Consider the following 19830-nt stretch of genomic DNA (forward strand, 5'->3'; position numbering starts at 1 on the left):
TCAGATTCACAGTTAAATTACTTGCCACTGACCTTTCTGATTGGGCACCATTGTGGACGGCATCCCCTGGCACTTAACCATGGAGGATGAATGCACACCTTTCTAAAAGGCACTGGAGTGACTTGCAGCCTGTAACTATTATACAGGAACGGTGACACAATATTCCTTGACTAATTTGGAGATGGATTATAATCATTTTGAGTGTGCTCTTATTGGGAGAAAGAGGGAAAGGTTACCATGGCAAACATTCATCTCCATTTATTTCTGCCATGGCATGAGAGCATTACAGCATAGCCCACTGCAAAGTTATTGCGATCCTTTCTAATTTGGGTTTTATGAATTTACAGTATTTATTCATTCATTTTATCATAACTTTTAATGCAAGCCAACACATTTTTACATACGAACAGTTTGTCAGTTACTATGGGACGAAGGTAGGTTTTTGGCAACCGACCATCTATAACTGTTTGTGAATTGTACGGTTTTGTTTGTTTTTGATAGCTGACTGACAGTAAAGCAAATGAAGACTGTGTGAAATTTACTTGACTGGAATGGAAGTGAGAATGCCGTTACTTGGCGTCTCAACCCTTTCATGTTGAATGAGATGTCTGTAAGCCAAAGCCACAAGATGGACATTTCCTCTTGGTTATTGTATTTGCAGTAGAAATAATATTTAAAACCGTTATTGTTTCCGTTTTTATCCCTACAGTGTGTACAAGAGCATTCTCAGTTAAACCTGGAAAGGATCAAACTACCATACAATGTCTTACTTGCATCCCAGCACAAGGACAGGACAAAGTCCGTGATTGCGAAGAACATCATTCTGTCCATGAGAGATGAACCCAGGTGCACTTCAGTAATCTTTGGAGGCGAGCCACAGAACCCAGAGATGCTTTCCATAGCAGATTAGTTCAGATAATCAATACCAAAGGCAAAGTGCAGTGATACTTATAGTGGAAGTGTCCCAGGAGCGAAGCCAAGGGGGCAGAACGGGATCCCGATACAGTGCTGGGACAGTGCTGGCCAGAGGGAGTGCAGTGCCTCACAGCTACTGTCACGGAGCTATTTACAAAGGGACTTGTGATGTTATTATTGAAGTAATTTTCAGAAAACCTACAGTACAGGAATTTGAATACACACACACACACACACTATTTTTAAGAACCAGTTATCCATGAAAGCTTGCACAATGGAAACTTCACCTTTTTTTTGGTGCCTCATTTGAATGGTATCTTCACTTTATTACCGTCACCTAATTTACATGCTGTAATATTCCAACAGTTCTGATCGTCTTTAATTAGTTTCCACATGGTGTAAAAATGATGTATGTGACATTGTACACAGTATGGGAGCAAAAAATAAGTAGGTTGGGGATTAAATCTCAAATATTAAAATGTCATTGTCAGTTTAAATCGACTGTTTTATATGCACTGTGTGTGCGTTACATTTTTGGGACTGCAAAGACAGACAGGATCCTGGAATGGGTTTTTGTGGGTGTCTGACCTAAATAGTTTGACTGGCAGTGAGAAATCGATGTTGAAGCCATGCATTATGGATGCATGTATGCTGCTATAGTGTGACTTGATTTCACCCTCGCACTGCACATTGACCCGCTGCTTCAGGGCACGGTGTAAAACAGTCCAGCTTCCCGTGATCTTATGATGATTAGTGATGACCAAACACATGAGTCTCAGTCGTTGCGTTTTCCATGTGACCAAATCATTCAAAGCCTTATGCTCCATCTTAGTATTGACCAGACTGCTTTTTTATGATTTGTATTTCCTGTCTCGCTTGCTAGGACTGGATTGGACCTTGCTATAAATCAGCCAGTCAGTCTGTCTCATCTCAGTGGGGTTTGTTATGAGGTAAAACTCTGCGGCTTTGTAACCCATGCCTCCTGTATACATAAAATGAACATATAATAGAAAATAAATAAATAAAAGTATGTTTAAAGCAATCGCTCATAGCTCGGGATGAAGAATTGTTTAGCGGCTGAAAACTTTTCAGCCCGCCCGTAGATGAATAGAAACGTGGCGCTTTTCGCCTGCCCGCTTTTAGCAGAGATGAGTTTGCTACAGGAGAACTGAACACAAGAATGAAAAATTGCTCCAAGATGACTCCTCACTTTTATAGTTGCGACTCAAGTGCCTATGTATAATAAACAGGAGAACATGAGGAAGCAAGTATCTATAGCATATTCAAATTTACAGCTGTGGCTATATTTATTCTCTCAGTTTTAAGAAATGTTTCCACTGTTTTATTAGTCATCCAGTGTTACCTAACATTATATTTCCCATCTCCATACATTTTTTCTTCATAATTAACTTAATAAGTACATGTTTCTTGTGTTGCCTGTTCTATGACAATAGCATTGATATTCCCTAGGCTGGCTATTGAATTTTGTCAAAGTGGCTGCCAGGTTCGAATCAGGTTGATGCTTGTTGTTGTGCAAAAAGTATATACTCACTCTACACTATTCTGATTGTATTTTGAGGTAGTATATTAATTGATCCACAAAGTGCACTCCTGTGCTTACTGAATATAAATATAACATATTTTGTATACTATATATACCACACGGCCTCTTATAGTATTCAGTATGTGTCTTTTCAGAAGTACCAGCAACTCATTTACTTATGTAATGTTTCTGTAATCTTTGAGCCGTTGCATGTTTCTATTTTCCCCAGGGTGTAGAAGGTGACCATGCATTATGACAATTATTCAAGCTACTAATGCTTATGCTATTTCAATCCTGCACTTCACAGGCTGTAGCTGCTGTAACTTGTACTTTATCTTGGCTTCTCTTGCTCCATTATGTTGTATGCTATATCATTTTTGTTAAACCACTATACGCTGTAGCTTTATACATTTTTAAGTTAATAAGGCAATTATTATTTTTTATAATGCAAGTCTCCCTGGATTAAAGACATCAGGCAAATAAACAAATACATAAGGCAACTCCCCAAGTACATAGAGCAGAGTATTTCTATAACTATATCTTTAAATCTCGAGATCTTAAAAAACAAAACAAAAAAAAAACATGCTTATCGGTCTATTCATGAGGTAACTACACTATAGGAGGTAGGGTTAGTGAAGGAAAATGACACCCACATCATCCCTCATCCTGTGCACACCTATATATATATATCACCCTGTGTAGTATTGGCAGATTTTAGCTGCCAATTGTATACAGAGGGTACAGAGAAGTCTATCAAACTCCCCAATTTTGCATTCCGACCCAGATTTTCACATCAGCAAATTGATCTTTCTGACATTTCAGCAGGTTTTCTTTTTTAATGAGTGCATTTGGATACTGAGCGGAGTGCCACTCATGTAATGTTACTAGTCATCGACTGTCTGATTCCTCTGTCTGAGGAGATGTAAAACACGTAAACGTCATGTCTCCTCTTGTTATAGCCGTGCAACTGTAAAGACGAAAACAAGCAAAACAAACCAGCACTAAACGGTTCATTAGATGGAGTGATTCGAAACGGGTTGTCTTGAGGGGTGCATTTATATCCATACAGAGGAGTATTATTGAACAGTAGTGTGTCTTTCAGATTTGATGTAATGTGTGTTTCTGCGTCAATGTGATCTTGAAGTGTTTTTGAGTAGCGCAGCTGTAGAGGGTGAACCTGCACGTCTACCCTCTGTTGTGTTCATAGAGATGCTGGGAAATCTCTCTTTCCCTGAGTTGTTCACATTTGCAGCTTGTTTCAGTAACTCCCAGTTTGGTTATGTTTTCTCCCCAAAGCACTACACGTCACATGACAGACATTTCCTAGCAAGCACTGTGTCTTTCAAACAGTCACATAAAATATTGAGTGTTTCTCAGATAGTTAGTTGCACACATCTAACTGCCTGACAAAGTGCCATATGTCTGTGAAGTAAGTAGACAGCACGGGATTCACACCTGTGTCTCATTATTATGGTTTGAGATTGCGTTTCTCCACATCTCAGATGCAGGATTTATGAATCTATTTAGCTGTGAGAAGCGGATGGATGCTATTAATAAGAGCAAGAGCCTTTTGAAACAAGGAACCTTTATTTTATCGCCACCGCAGTGTGCTGTGGCTGCTGTTCGATTTTATACTCAATTATTTCTGTGACTTTTTATTTTGTCCTTTATTAAACCCTCTAACTTTCAGTTAAAATAAAATAGCAACAATGTCTGTCTTAATGTTTTTCATAGATTGAGTATTTAGGTTAAATGAACGTGTTTGCGTGACAGCTTTGACTTACAGTTTTTAAATTTGTGGTATATTGCTCTTTAGTACGATGAATAAATCAATAAAGTACATACATATTGAGTGTAGGCCTACATAAACAATAATCCAAGCCAACCAATATTGTTCTATTCTTTCCAATACCCCTTTTACAGAAGTGGGTATAAGGAATAAAGGAGAAATGACAAACTCAGCCAGAAGGATTGGGTGACTTTCGCACTCTTACTTTTGCATCTGTCAAGGGTAACAAGGATGACAACGGCTTGAAATCCTCAAACACAATGTTCCTCCAGACAGATAGTTTCATTCAAGATTAACTTTGACATCCAATACTACACCTATCACCAGTGACCAATGGCAGTGTTATCTTGATTTTTTTTTTTTTTTTTTAAGTAACAACATCCAGAGATATGGTGAAAACATCGGTTTCTCACCCATTTTTTTGATGCATTGCCGCTGTTTTTCATTGCTGTTTCTTTCCACACTGCTGTTGAAATCAATCTATACCCAGTTGCTGTACTTCAGTCCATTAAAGATGATTAATAGGTCTGTTTTTGTGATATGTTGTTTTGTTGTTTTTTCTTTCATTCCAGCTGTTGTCTTATAGGGCTCTAGTCATGATAAGAAAGATAAAAAATGTTGACACTGCCCTATAAGATTCACGATTATTAGGCCTGGAAATGGCATGTAAGACTTGTAATTAAGTTTATTATGTTTATATATGAGCCGTTTCCAAAATATATATATATATATATATATATATATATATATATATATATATATATATATATATATATATATATATATATATATATATATATATATATATATATGATGTCTTTGAGTGGGCAGTCATTCATTTTTTCTTTCTTTCTTTGCCATATGAAGATATGAAGTGAAATAAAACCTCAAACATTATGAAGTTACAATGAATATTTTAAAGTAAAAAACTATTCCCTAGATATCAACTTTTATTAAACAAATTCCCTTGACTTTAAACTTAAGATGTACAACTTTCGTTAAACATGCTTGTAGTCTTATTGAAGTGCTCCTGTGACTGAAATATGACTGAGGCCATCTTGATCTTTCAGATTTGATCAAGGAAGTGCAGACATAGGCACCTCTTAATAAAACTTAGTATTCCTCATAGTAGTTTTTATTATGCTACAGTAGGTTTATGAGCTGAATGAACAAACTGATGCAAGGGAGGTCAATAGCAGCAGTTAATGGGGCTAAAACTACGACGGTCCTGTTTGTTAAAACCAATTTAGAAAAGAAAGTGTTTACCTGCATTATCTCTGCTGCAGGTGTTTCTCTATGAGCAGCAATAGTAGTGCTACAGAATAACACAAATTAAACCCTACGATTTTACATTTGATTGATATCCAGCTCATAGCTGGGTGTCAGCTTTTGGAGATGGATAATTTGGATTTCTATCTTTCTGCCTTTTTGTGCAAGATGTGCTATCAATCAACTGGGACTCTACTCTAACAAAGTGAAATTAAATCCTCATGAGGTAGGGCTCACAGTGCCGGGGCTTCAATAAATATATTGACATCATTCAGTTTCATTAGGATTAACAGAATGAAAAATACCACTTTAAAATCCTGGACTGTGTATATATTTATAACTAATAGTTTAATATATGGATACCTTTTTGTAGGTGGAAATGCTTTTTACGCAGGCCTGCTTTGATGTACACACACATACATGTGGACATACATAAATACATACATACATATATGTATGCATTCTTTGGTGTGTTTGTTTGATGTATTAATTTATTTTAAGTTCATTTATCAGGGGACATACTGAGCTGTTATTATTTCATGTTGATTCATTCTGGCTCCCTGTGGGGCAGACATACATCAGACCTTTTTGTTTAAGAAAATAGGTTTTATTTTCATAATTCCATCTTAATTATAGTGTTGGAGTTTTATGTCAGGGTGAAAAGAAAGATAACGGTTCTTCAAAATGCAATGCTGGGGTTTTGTCAATATGCAAGAGGGCTGAAAACCCTTGCCTATCTATCTCCAGTTTAGTGTGCACATAAAAACAACAAAAGCTGAAAATTGTAATGTGACAATTAAGCCACTTACTATAATTTAGGAGACATAATGATCCTAAACTAGATAGAACAAAATGAGAAACATCTGTTCAGTGTTTTGGCTTCATGATGAAAAAAAACAAAGTTTTCAAGTGCCATTCCTGCAGCACAGTGGCTATGTCCTAAACCAATGGCCCGGTGTTTTGTGGAGGTCTAATTCAGTGAATTGAGTTTAACTTACTGCTACACAGTTTGTCTTAAGCAACATTGTTTATGGAGAAGTCACCCTGTATTATCTTACACCACCCAGAGCAACAGAGATTTTACCACTTGGAAGTATCATGGTGCTTCATCAATGCCTTCGATACTCCATCTGTTGTAAGGTTAACCGCAAAGAAGAAAACAAAGGACTTAACTGTTGTGTTGAAGTAGAAGACCAACTTCAGATGTGTTTTTAGCATTTTTGTGTCTGAAGGTGACATGCTTCCCCAGTGTCTCGTGCCAACTACCTTTAAAAATATACACTGGTTTCTTTCTTTGGTGTCACAGATTGCTGAGCATTGTAGTTGTGCTGTTACTGAAATGGAGGCTTCATCTGTCATGTGTTCCTTTGTTTCAGTGGATGGCTGCATACACCGTGCAGCGGGCCCCTGTCTGTTTGACGAGTGCCATACCCTGAACGGCTGTGAGACTGGGCACGCCAAGATCACCTGTGGCTACGATCTCCCGGCAAAGTGTGAGTACCAAAGACAAACTATTTTCTACCCGTTGCAAGTAAAGAATTCATCCCTCTTCAGGTGTCTGACTTTGCAGCAATCGGCCAGTCTTCAGACTTTAGGGCCCATCACAAGGTAGGTCCAGAGTCCAGTGGCATTGATTCATGGACGGCGCTTCTCTCTAGGAATCTTGCTTTGTCTGTGCAGAATTCAAGAATTTTACAGACACAATTTTACAAGCTCTGAACTTGGTCTTAAACGCTCTGCAAAAAAGCTGCCTTTGTTACTTCATTATGCTTCACAGAAAACATTTGAGAAATATGCAATTGTAATTGCGGCGCCGAACCTGTACAATTCAGACAAACACTTATCATGCTAATGTACACAGACGTTATGTACTTTTAAAAGGTTGGGTGAAATGCCGTTTGTACTGAATTAATAGATTTCTTCGCAGACAGCTTAACAGCCGGTGACAATTAATCAACACTGCCACGGCATACAAAATATGAATCAAGTTCCTTTCAACAGTAATGGCATTCGGTGCTAAAACACGGCTGCACCAATTATGTTACCTTTCAATGCACTGATGTTGGGGAGGAAATCAACACAGGGCTCTTCTCCCCTGACACAGGGTACTGAGTCTTTAGCGGGTCCAATAAAAGGGTATCGAAGGGGAATACCTTAAAAGTACGATTGTCCTTGGTGCTGGATAAAATATAGCTTATCGGTTTGTAGTGTGCATGCATGCCCTAATGGGAATCAAGCTAATGATATATCTGGGCCGGTGTTTGCTGACAGACTTTTATTAGGTGTGCGTCTCCAGTCAGGCGTGCTCCCTTTTGCAGTTTGGGTCAGCAGTCATTAGAAGTGAGGGGAGTGTATATACAGCTGCTGGTCAGCGGGAGTGGGGTAATTATTGGTAATGCACCTGTCACTCTGGAGTGCTATTTGAAATGCCCTTCCAAGAAAAGCTGGAAAAACAGAAGGTATTATCAATGCCTTTTTTCATCGAGGACGGGAACAGAAACTTTGCGCAGGGTCTAGTCTTTATGTACGTTTCAGAATACGTTTTTAAAATTTTTACATTATCGTGATCTTCTGGTTTGTATTCGTTTATATTGAGCTACAATAAACCTTATCAGTGAATATGTATGTACATATTCATTTTATATTTTACATAGAGGTCTTTACATAAAATGCTTTGGAATTATTGAAATGGCAGATAAGTTACAAAGGGAGGCGGTGGCAGTGGGGGGTAAAATATTTTTACCGCATTAATATTTTAACCTGCCAAGGTCAGATACATTTTCTTTTTAATGTATATAATGTTGTTAGAATACCATTGAGTGCTAAAGCTGTTGAATTATTGATCTCAGGCTTCTAAAATGATAGAGGTACTTAGGAGAATTTTCCAATCCCATAGCTTCCTTGTTCTATCATTCCCCCACAAAGAAGTGGTTTCTAAAATAGATTAAACTGTGCAATGTCTTGGTAGACTTGCTGATGCCAGGTTAGTTGCCTTAGGCACTGCAGTAATGTGACAGTATAATAGACCATGATGTCATCAGTTGATTAGGATGCAATTAACCCAAATCATATTGGGTGTTTTTTTGTTTGCTTTTTCACAAATACCACATTGTTGCACATATTTTGGAGCTGTCAGTTATTTAGACTCATTTTTAGTTACTATTTCATGTTTTGATTTTGATGTCTTGCAGCTAACAAACAAAGTATATCCTTGAGCTGTTACACCTAGTTTTGTACAAAAAGATTTGACACAAAGTCTGGCCCTTTTTTGAAGATTGCTTTTAAGCATGAACACCTTTGTTCCTTTCTTTCAAGTGTGTGTCAAAATCCAAAGAACTGTCTCATCTCTCACATGGCCTGTCTCTTCTATATGGTATTTTACCTTTTACTTTTACTAACGGTTATACTATATATAATGTATTGTATTCAAATAACCATTTTATATATTGTTATGGTTTTGTTTTCAGAGAAAACATTCTAATGGATATCTAATATGAAATTAAGAGATGCATATCCTTCACTGTTTTCATCTGTCTTGTTATAAAGAGGCTAAATATCTAATTTTTGCTCATTTCTGGTTGCCATATTAATGTCATATTTCTGTTTTATCTCAATTTATCCTTTGGTCAGATCCCCTTTCCTTTTTAACAAAGCGGTTTGTTTTCACGTAGTGTTCATTAAATATTCTTTCCTTCTATCTCTCTGTCTTTGGTCCTTGAAAAAAGAAAGTCTTTGGACAGATGTAATCGCGGTACATCCTGTTAAGACCTTTTTAAATCAACTAAAGCTCTTTCAGTAAAATGCCTTTTCCAGCTAATCAAAAGGCAAATGGGTATTAGAGGATAGTGAAAGTCTGTACAAACAGTGATTTGCCATTTCTATGTGTGTCACTTGTTGATTTCAGTGTTAGGGTCTTTGCATGTACTTTATATGACAGTTTTTAAAGGTGCACACAACTTTCCTACTGATAAATTCATTTCAGTGCAAGCTCAGACTTTTGTTGAAATATCTGGTGTTTTGATCAGAGACTTCCATTACATTTTTGTAGGCCTCTACATACAGACATATATTATTATTGTGATGAATGGTATACATTAACCAATGCAAGGCCTTTACAATTTTCATCAGACTGTTGACCTTGTTATTATGTTGTATTGATTTACTTATCAGATGTATTATTTTGAGAAATCTGTGAATAGCTGTGTCAGAATTCACCTTGAAATGCAACCTTGTATGTAATTACACCAGTTTTAGTTTGACCATGACAATGATGTTCGATTTGTGTTTTTTTATATAAAATAAAATGAGAATTCCAATTTGAATGATTAAACAATGCAAGCAAAGTGCATCTTACCTGTAATTGGATTATCAAAATGCACCAGTGTTTGCTTTGTCAAGTATTTCAGTATCTCTTGCTTAATATGCATCTTCTGCCCTAGTCAAATATTATTTAGTGGGATTCACCATCTGCTTCTTAATTCATTTGGAAAAATCCTGCTGAATCAACACAAGCCATAATTGACGCTTGTGTAATCATGTCAGGCAAGATGGTCTGGTTTGTAAACACAGATAATCTCACATTTCTGAATTCTTATGGGCAACATCCCTTGTTTTTGATGTAATGTGAAAATGTATTTAATATTATTTCAACAGAATATAGTATTAACTTGACATTGCCACAGTTGACATGATTTATACATCTTGAAAAAATTATAATAACCCATTTTACTAAACCAAAAATAAATAAATAAATACTGTAATAGCAAACATTTTCGACATTTCAGGACATTCACTGAGCTTTATGCAGTGTTTTATACTTAACACAATGCAGCGCCTCATAGCTCCTCAATCCTCAAAGGCATTTTTGGAAGCAGGACACCAGTGAAAAGTATGAGATGTATGAATGTATGAAAGATCAGATCAAGTGGGTTACCTAGCAGGAGAAAGCAGTCAACAGATTCCCAGCACAGGCCCCAGTGATCAAACCGGGCTGGTCTCGTAGTCATGCCATATTTTAAGGACATCAATAAGTTTAAGATCTCCCCGTTAGTGCAGGGAATTATGGCATTTCCTTTTTTTGAAAACCCATGGTTTGATGAAGCTGTGCAGATGGCAGAAAAGGAAAATGTGACGCCTCGGGCACCGCAGCAAACCTGGCTATATCATAAACGGAGAGAAGCCTGGTTTAAGTCATTGTTGCTATGGCTGTGTCTGTGGGAAAACATGTCTTTAATTGAGCCGCTGAAGCAGCTCTAGCCCCATATAGATTAATATATATATATATATATATATATATATATATATATAGGCTACACACACATATACACTTACAAGAAGATATCTATTTGTATCCTACAAACTGTTAAGCCAGTATAAGTGACACTCTACTAATTTACAGATGTTCTTGGCAAATGTTTTCTCAGCAGACCTTCTTTCATTTCCATTTTTCCAAAGCATGGTAATACTTTTCCTAAGTTGTGCAGTGCTGTCTTTGTTAATACAAATAACTCTGCCCCATTCTCCCGAAACTAAAGAGTTTACCTTAAAAAGAACTGAGACACTCTGTAGTGCAGTCTGTGGTCTGAGAGCAAGTGCCAACCAGTCCAGTCTGTAGGCTCTTTTTATGAAGTTCCTGTGACTCTTGTAAATGTTGCCTACCTTGTTCCTCTGCACTACAGATATTGCAAGTGAGAAATCATGGCGGTAAACAATAACACAAGTCAACTATGAGCCGACTAATCTAGCCCGCAGCCCACAGGGGGATACTCGAAATGGAGTCCTCCAAGTGAAAATGTACCATTAGTTAGACAAAGTTCTTGCAGAATTGGAATACAGAAGTTGTTTTTATTGAGTAGGTTTGCTTTGTGTTACAGATGATGGGTGAGATCCGAAGCTGCTTTATTGAAATAATAACACAGGTTTCGGTGGCAGAGGCTGGTTTAAAAATAATTTAAGTGGTATGTAATGGTGTTTATGAGTATGCATACTGAATACTGCTGGGCTTTGGGCTTTCATTTTGGGGATCCTAAAGTGGTATACATGTAAAGTTCTTCGAGGGGCTGTAGTGTGCTTCCCTGCTCTAATATTAAAAGAATACTTGCATACCCAGAGGTGACTTTAAATTAATGTAAAAAATGTGTTCTGTGTGAAATTACAATACACCTTTTGCATTGTACCTTGGAGTTCCTCTAGGAATGAATGCAAAGTCAAAGGAGTCCTCTTTGTTCTCAAAGTGTTTCTTTTCTCTTCTTTTTCATAAGATGTCAAAGGAAGCATTCAGTTTTAAATGACAACAGTGCCATTACTAATCTTCACAAAATCAAATGAGCGTGCTTGATGTGAAAATCAAACGACCTGAAGTTTTGTACAACAAAGTACAACAAAAACATAATGTTGCAATGGAGCAAGTTCAAAATCTATAATTGGAAAACAATTTTTTTAAAGAATTGTTTCATGAACATTCTTGAAATCAAAGCCTTCGTCAACCCTTTTATCCTGAACAAAAATGAACACTTTATCGGAGCTAGGTACATCACTGGCCATTTGATTACCCTGTGCTCCCATCTTTACTGTGAAACTGAACCGCTGAGGGCTCCACGTCTCTGTTCTTGGACAGATGTGTGGAAAGGCCCCTGGGGCAGCAACATGAATGCGACTAAGTGCGTCTCTTTTTTTCCTGCTATCCATAAGACAGGCTATGTTGAAAGAAAGAAGACCAGACAAACAAAATCAAAACAAACATGAAAACGGAGGGGGAAAAAAAAGAATAAAACACCCTTGAGGTCATGCACACAACAGTGTGTTGTGGTACAATGTGTTCATTCATAGCATCGACACTACAGGCAACTCAAATCCCCTGTGAACATCACTATGGGTTTAAAATAACTGAAACAAGTACATATCTTAGATTCTACTGACCAGATGCAAATGTACTAAGAACATAAGAAAGTTTACAATCGAGAGGAGGCCATTTGACCCATCGTGCTTGTTTGGTGTCCATTATTAACTAAGTGATCCAAGGATCCTATCCAGTGTATTTTTAAATGTTCCCAAATTTTCAGCTTCAACCACATCGCTGGGGAGTTTGTTCCAGATTGTGACAACTCTCTGTGTGAAGAAGTGCCTCCTGTTTTCTGTCTTGAATGACTTGAAGCCCAATTTCCATTTGTTTTCCCGGGTGCGTGTGTCCCTGCTGATCTGGAAAAGCTCCTCTGGTTGGATGTGATCGATGCCTTTCATGATTTTGAAGACTTGAATCAAGTCCCCACGTAGTCTCCTCTGTTCCAGGGTGAAAAGGTTCAGTTCCCTCAGTCTCTCAGTAGGACATTCCCTTCAGACCTGGAATAAGTCTGGTTGCTCTCCTCTGAACTGCCTCTAGAGCAGCGATATCTTTCTTTCAGTGTGGAGCCCAGAACTGTCCACAGTATCCAGATGAGCTCTAACTAGTGCATTGTACAGTCTGAACATCACTGCCCTTGTTCTCAATTCTACACTTCTGACAATATACCGTAGCATTCTGTTTGCCTTTTTTATTGCTTCCCCACATTGTTTGGATGGAGAAAGTGAGGAGTCTACATAGACTCCTAGGTCTTTCTCATGCGTGACTTCATCTAGTTCTATTCCTCCCATAGTGTAATTATAGTGGACATTTTTGTTACCTGCATGTGATACCTTGCACTTGTCCACATTGAATTTCATCTGCCAGGTGTCGGCCCACAACTGAATATTATCTAAGTCCCTTTAAATAGCCTGTGCTGCTGAGATTGTATCTGCTGAGCCACCTATTTTAGTATCATCTGCACATTTGACAAGTTTGCTAACTATCCCAGAGTCCAGATCATTAATATAGATTAGAAAAAGCAAAGGCCCTAGTACTGATCCCTGTGGAACTCCACTAACAACCTCACTGCAGTTAGAAGAAACTCCTACAACAACAAAAATATAATGTTGCAATGGAGCAAGTTCAAAATCTATAATTGGAAAACAAATTTGTTTAAAGAACTGGGATGTTACTGGAAACTGGGTTTGATTCAAACAATGCAATTAAAACATTTTTGTCAGATTTTTTAATTATAGGACAGTATCCAAAAATAATACTTATAGTGATTTATTGTTTGCTAATGCATTGAACATTTAATTAGTTAATAATAAATCGGTCACTAGATATGGCATATATATTTCCATCTTAAATGTATAGTCTGATTTATTACTTTTAAATATAAACTGTTCATAAACTTATGGAAACCCTTTGTAATTAAACCCTTATAGCTTTCATAAAATCTTAAACTTATAAACTTTTTGTCATTAAACTTTTCAGTGCCCAGGTAGTAATACAAAAGTATGCTTAAAATAACATTAGGCAGAGTAGTAAGTGTAGCCATAATTGCTTGGAAATGGGTATAGAACCTAAAGGAAATACTTTCCTCACTCTAAAACTAATGGTTTAATGTTATGTAATTCTCTCCTTTGGAAGTTTTGTCTTAACATGGCAATAGAAAATGACAGTTTAAAATACTGTCATTTTGTAATTTCTTTAATGACATGAAAATTGTATTCAGTCAATTTGTTCTGAGCAGAAAAGTAACACGATTCTTTATAAAAGTGATTGTGCACATCAGCCGTTTCTTTAAATGTATGCAGGCACATCTGGAATTAATTATTAAAAGCGGGCTGGGAGTTATTAATAAATTACTGTAATTATCCACCTAATATAATGCAAACTAACAAAATAAAACTGTGTCCTTTGTATAATTTTTTGAAGGAAATTCTCTATTTGCCCTGACCAAAAAAAAAAAACATAGTTAAATATTATTGGTTTTCTTTGAAAATATGAATTCAGTTTAGATAGAGGATGAAATATGGCCATATGTTATACACAAGAAACGTGTCTCCTCATTAAAATAGAAGAGGTATGTGAAAAGCCTCAAACATTCTCATACAATGTAAATAATGACTGCACAGAGAAAGACCTTTTTGTTGGCACAGCTGATAAATGTAATGTAAAATTAATCTTTTCTTTTTTTTATGTCTTGTGGAAGCAAAGTACTTCCCCAAATATTTTGAAGTGTTAACATTGAAAGTGGCTTCATTGTGAGCTCTGTTCAATACAATATCTTCTCCTCATAATTTAATGTTCACTCTATAAGTGTTCTGGGAAATTTTAGATTGGAGCAAACCCAACATCTCCATTAACTTATCTTTTACGATAAAGTCATGAATCAATCTTTGTATTAATTTTACAAACAGGTTTTCTCTATATAGATTTCATTACTAAGTGGAAACATTTAAGACCAGCAGATACCTTTTCAGGTTTGAAAAAATGCTGCTTGCTTAAGTAAAAACAAGAGAATCACATTATTTTTGTAAATATTTATTCTTGCTTTCTTTCTTTATTTAGTAAGACAAATTAAATGCTTGAAATCATTATTAAAAAATATTATTTAGTTTAAAATGACATTTTGTTTATACAAGTCATTTCTTGGCATAAGTAAGTACTGTATTTTCTTGTTAATTCCTTTTTAGAGAATACAGAAATCTATTCTTTGGTAGGGCATGATTGATAATCCTCTGAAAGGTTGCAGATTTACGTCTCATTGATGTTTGTTGCACTGAAATGGCTTAAATGCCGGTGTTGGCAATTAATCAACACTAATTCTCTCTGCTGACTGTTCCAGTATGTTACTTCAGAGATGTTTCCCACATTAATTATTACCTGCCAATGAGATAATGCTCCTGTGTTGTTTGATCCTGTCTTCCTTTTCCTGCTCTGCGGGACATTTGTCTTGCTTCTGGGACTCCCAGCGTTCAAGGTGAAAGTCCGTGTGGGTTTACCGTTGGGGAAAATAGCAAAACGGTTTGAGGAGAAACAAAACAAAACAAAATGTAACCTTGTTTCTGGGAGCCGATGTTTGGCAAGCGCATATAGTTCTGCATGTGATCCATGGGCTAAACCTATATTTAAAAGTATGAGGAGTTAAGAGTTGTTTTAGTGTAAATTAGGCTGTGCCTCATTACTCACACTGAAGGTGTTGATTCCGGCAGCACCGGTGTTCAGAGAGTCCCCACTAGACCGAGCACACGCGGAGACTCCCGCCGTAAATGATTGTGTTGCGCCGCAGGGCAATAGGGCTCCTATAACTCCCGGGCACTGCGGACAGGGGTTGTCAGAAGCCCCCTTTTTGTTGTTCGTCTTGTTTAATTATTTATCCTGTAGCTCAGTGGAAGCCATGTTTATTAATGTGTGTTTTGTAGCTGGAGCAAAAATCCTTTGAGCAAGCATTAGGATACAGCGCACCCTGTTAAGCATGAATTCTCACAGTGGTGTTCTCCACTCTCTGCAGCATGAATTGTTAAAGCCCTGAGGCCTTGTCATGAAAGTAAGTATCCCAAAGGGAGCTTTAAGATGGACAAGAACAAATCTTATGTTTTGACTCAAATTTCTCCTTAAATCCCAAATTAAATTGTGCTTAATGAGATTAAGGCTATAGTTGGATATAGATACTGTTGAGTATATATACTATATTATATATTGATATACACATCACAGAGTTCAACTTTACACAACAATAATACAAAAGCGTAAACACTTTCTAATATATATTTGTATGTTTCTCATTTTGATAGCTTTGCTGTCTTGAATCTCTCGTTTATTGGGAAGATAATCAAAGCCACTAGGTCTGTAAAAATAATAAACTGTCTTCAATTTATTACTGATTCTCATTAATGATACCGATGACTTCTCACAGGACAGGATTTTACTCATTTATTAAGTGGTCGATTTTTGTAATTATTGTTTTGATCAGGTTTTTAGTAGTACGCTCTTGATTTGAGATTATTATTTGCCAGCATTTAAACAGAGAATGGCCGGAGGGGGAAAAAACAAAACCGATCCTACAGATGTTGTATAAATATTGGCTTGTCAACATTATGTGTGGGAGGGCTGTCTGACGGATGGACAGAAGCAATTAAACTATACGTTTCAGACTGCCAAAATCAACGTTTTAGTCTGGGTGCTGTTTTTTAAGCAGATGTAAAGAATCAAATGTTTGCTTTGTGTGACCCTAGTTCTTGTCTTTGCTTCAGCAGGCCACATCTGAGAGAACCTTTGAAGTCTAATAAAAGAGCAGAGTGGAAACATGCTGGCCAGAGAGGTTTATCTGTCATGTCAGTTGGAGTTTAATAATAACTTATATGGTTTATTTCTCAGATTTTGTTGGCAAAAGACGGGCAATCAGGTTGGTATCTCTCGTGCGGTAAAAGCCACTGAAGCACGTTATCTCTCACCGCCAACACCTTTAGTGCTTACAGAGCTGAGTGCAGACAGATCTTTTTGTTTGTAGATGCTGAGGGTTGCTCTATAAAACGTGTACAATATCTAGGCCTTTTTTCGGGGGGGGGGGGGGGGGTTAAGGCTTAAACCCTGCCAGACTAAAAGCAAAAACGTCAAACAGAAATGCATCATAATGCCAAGATAACGTAGCAAATGTTTTCCGTGCCCCCTAAATCCTACCGAAAGTTTCCAATTAATCAGAGGATGATAAGAGCTTCACAATGTACTTTACTTCATATTATCTTTGACTGTCACAGAGGATTTCCTTAATTTATGCACATTTAATGACTGTTCCTCCCCCCACCTGTGTTTTTGCAAATGCTTGTGCTGAGCCAAAGCAGCATATGCACAATAATCATATTTCATGAATATTTAATCTTTGGTGTTATAAACTTTATTCCGCAGAGAGATACCTTGTTAATCTTATTGACACTAGTAATTAAACATCACGTTTATTTTCTTTTAGTTAGCAAGTGGCTCTTCCCCCATAACGTTTACATACAAATGAATGAGATGACTGTTAAAGCACTTATTTGGAAATGCATTTTGTCTGTATATTGTTGTAGAACAGGTTTGGGAATTATTCCCATAATGCCAGCAGCCTGCCCCATCTTTGACATCTCAAAAGCTAAGGTGACAACATAAATAGCATTAATGCCATTTCTGGAAAAAGAGTCCAAACCTGAAATTGTGAATTCTTCATTGTTCTGACAAGTCTCTGAACTCTGAAAATTGTTTCTGTGTTCAGACTTGCATTTGATTTCCCTGTGCAAAATGTATTCTTTCCATCTCCAGGTAAAATCTACCTTTAAACGATGTTTTAATGAAAACATACTAATGTTAATGTTGATTAAATTTAGTTGAAGACTTTTTTTTAATAAACCCGAGGCTAATTAAAGTGTAGAATGAGATTGTATCATAACATTTTAATAAAAACATAAATAACAATATTAAAAAAAGAAGTTACATAATGTAATATTATTTGTGAAGCTAACAAGGCTCCTAAATGGAAATTAAAGATTACAAAGTGCAGTAACACAATCGGTACAACCAACAACAAGCATGTATCATAGTACAAATGAGCTAACAAGTGCAGACACAATACAGTCAAGTCCTAGAGTGTGCTAAAGGAATATAAGTCACAATAAACAAAAGAGCTAACAATACATGTTCTGTCACTTATTCCTCTTTCCCATCGCTTGCTAATCTTGATAGATGTACACCTTCACAAATTTACAATTACTTTCAGAAAATTGGGAACGAATTTTGCTCTGGAGCCAACCGCTTTGAGAATCACGTCTCAAATGTTTTGGTATACGGTGAATTAAAACACTTCAATGATTTTCCTATATGAATTGTGTTTTTCAACGTGCTGGATCCAATCCGATAATTGTTTTATTTACAAAACAAAGCTATGCCGAACCAGAAATCCGCTATAAAGTTGAATGTCATTCTTCGCTTAAGTGGTTTTTAAGAGATTTGCTTTTTATTTTCACCTCATAATTGAGAATTTGATTTGTACCTCCAGAGAAACTGATGGGTCTTGAAAACTGTGAAAATAAATTTCATGCAGTATTGGCTGCTATGAGAACAATAATCATCAAACAACAAAAACAATATGACAAAAATGTAGCAAACATTTCTCAGCATGAGAAAAATATTGAACTTTTCACTAAATACTATATCGGTTTTACAGATGCTTATAATTGCCTGGCATTAAACTGGTGCAAGTACTGTTAAAAAAAAAAAAAAAAGCACTGGGAATGGAAAAGATATATTCAGGTTTTCAATGCTGTAATGTTATTTGCAGATGAAAAGCATTTTAAAAGATTAGCTTAAAAACAATAGTAAGCATGTAGAATATTTGTTCTTGTTTGTTTCAATAAAACAACTTGTTCAAAATTGTCCTGCTCATTCACTTCCTGCTAATGGTATATATGTATAAGTAATTGTCTTTTTATTGAAGCTATATAACGTACGCTATATTTTCAGAACAGGAGCGTGCATTCTTCCAATGTAAAATTCTGTCACTGGTAGTAGATAATGAAAAACACACGAGCAGTATATTGCCAAGAAATTGGTTCACTTGGCTTGCTTTGTTAAACTTCTGGAAAATGAGGTAAACATTTTGCTTCTAACACACAATCTGCTCTCAATGATTGCAGCGGTGCAGTATCAGTATCTTTAGTAGCCAATTGAGTTTGCACAGTACAGACTGTTATCCGTGTGATATCAGAGAAGTTACAAAGTCCAGATTGCTTTGTAATCTAAAACGATGGTACAATTGTGCTGTAATTTGTATTTAAGTGTTTTACAATTGAGAGCTCAGCCCATTGAAGGTCTCTCTCTTGCGCTTTCATTTTTATTTTTGCGAATGTGACTATCTAAAGTCGGAGCCTGTAGATATTTGACAATTCTTTTTGCTTTAAATCATGTCACACCATAACTAATCTCTGCACCTGGGCTTTTTTTTTTTTTTTTTTTTTTTTTGCAACTTCTTTCCAAACCGCAACAAGAGGTTTCATATACCCAGGTGTAGTTGTTGTTGTATGACTAAAATAAATACACTTTTCCCCCATTTAATTTTTTTATTTATTTTTGCTATGACCTCAGATGAACAACATTCCATCAAAGTTGATGATTGGATGAAGAGTGTATTTTGTGCCTGATAGTATTTTAAAGCATTCAAACATGGAAATGCATCACTTGACATTTTTTCTGATTAAATTACCCAAAACATTATCATACTGCTCTATGTGTTTATCTAAACTCAAGTCCTCACATCAACAGAATGTCAAAGTTGACATGTCTGAGTGAAGATTTTTTTTTTTTTGTAATTTGTTGGACGTTCTAAAGTACTGTTTAATTTAAAAGTTGTTATGCCTTTTTTCTTTGGCATAAATGTGTGATTTGTATGTAATTTGTCAAGAAAGCAAATGGAAAATACATACAAATAAATAAAGCCATGTTAAGTTTGTACACTTT

At 36.4% G+C, this 19830-nt stretch overlaps 1 protein-coding gene across 5 annotated transcripts in view; it reads left to right on the forward strand.

Moving 5' to 3' along the window:
- Positions 1–19830, forward strand: part of macrod2 (mono-ADP ribosylhydrolase 2) — a 583973-nt gene that overhangs the window by 185509 nt on the left and 378634 nt on the right. For all 5 annotated transcript variants that reach the window (XM_066696761.1, XM_066696765.1, XM_066696762.1 and 2 more), the window contains exon 5: positions 6893–7009. In XM_066696761.1, coding sequence (XP_066552858.1) covers positions 6893–7009 — 117 coding nt within the window. The remainder of the gene's footprint in view (positions 1–6892; positions 7010–19830) is intronic.

The sequence above is a fragment of the Amia ocellicauda genome, chromosome 23 (assembly GCF_036373705.1).
Source record: "Amia ocellicauda isolate fAmiCal2 chromosome 23, fAmiCal2.hap1, whole genome shotgun sequence".
Taxonomy (NCBI): domain Eukaryota; kingdom Metazoa; phylum Chordata; class Actinopteri; order Amiiformes; family Amiidae; genus Amia; species Amia ocellicauda.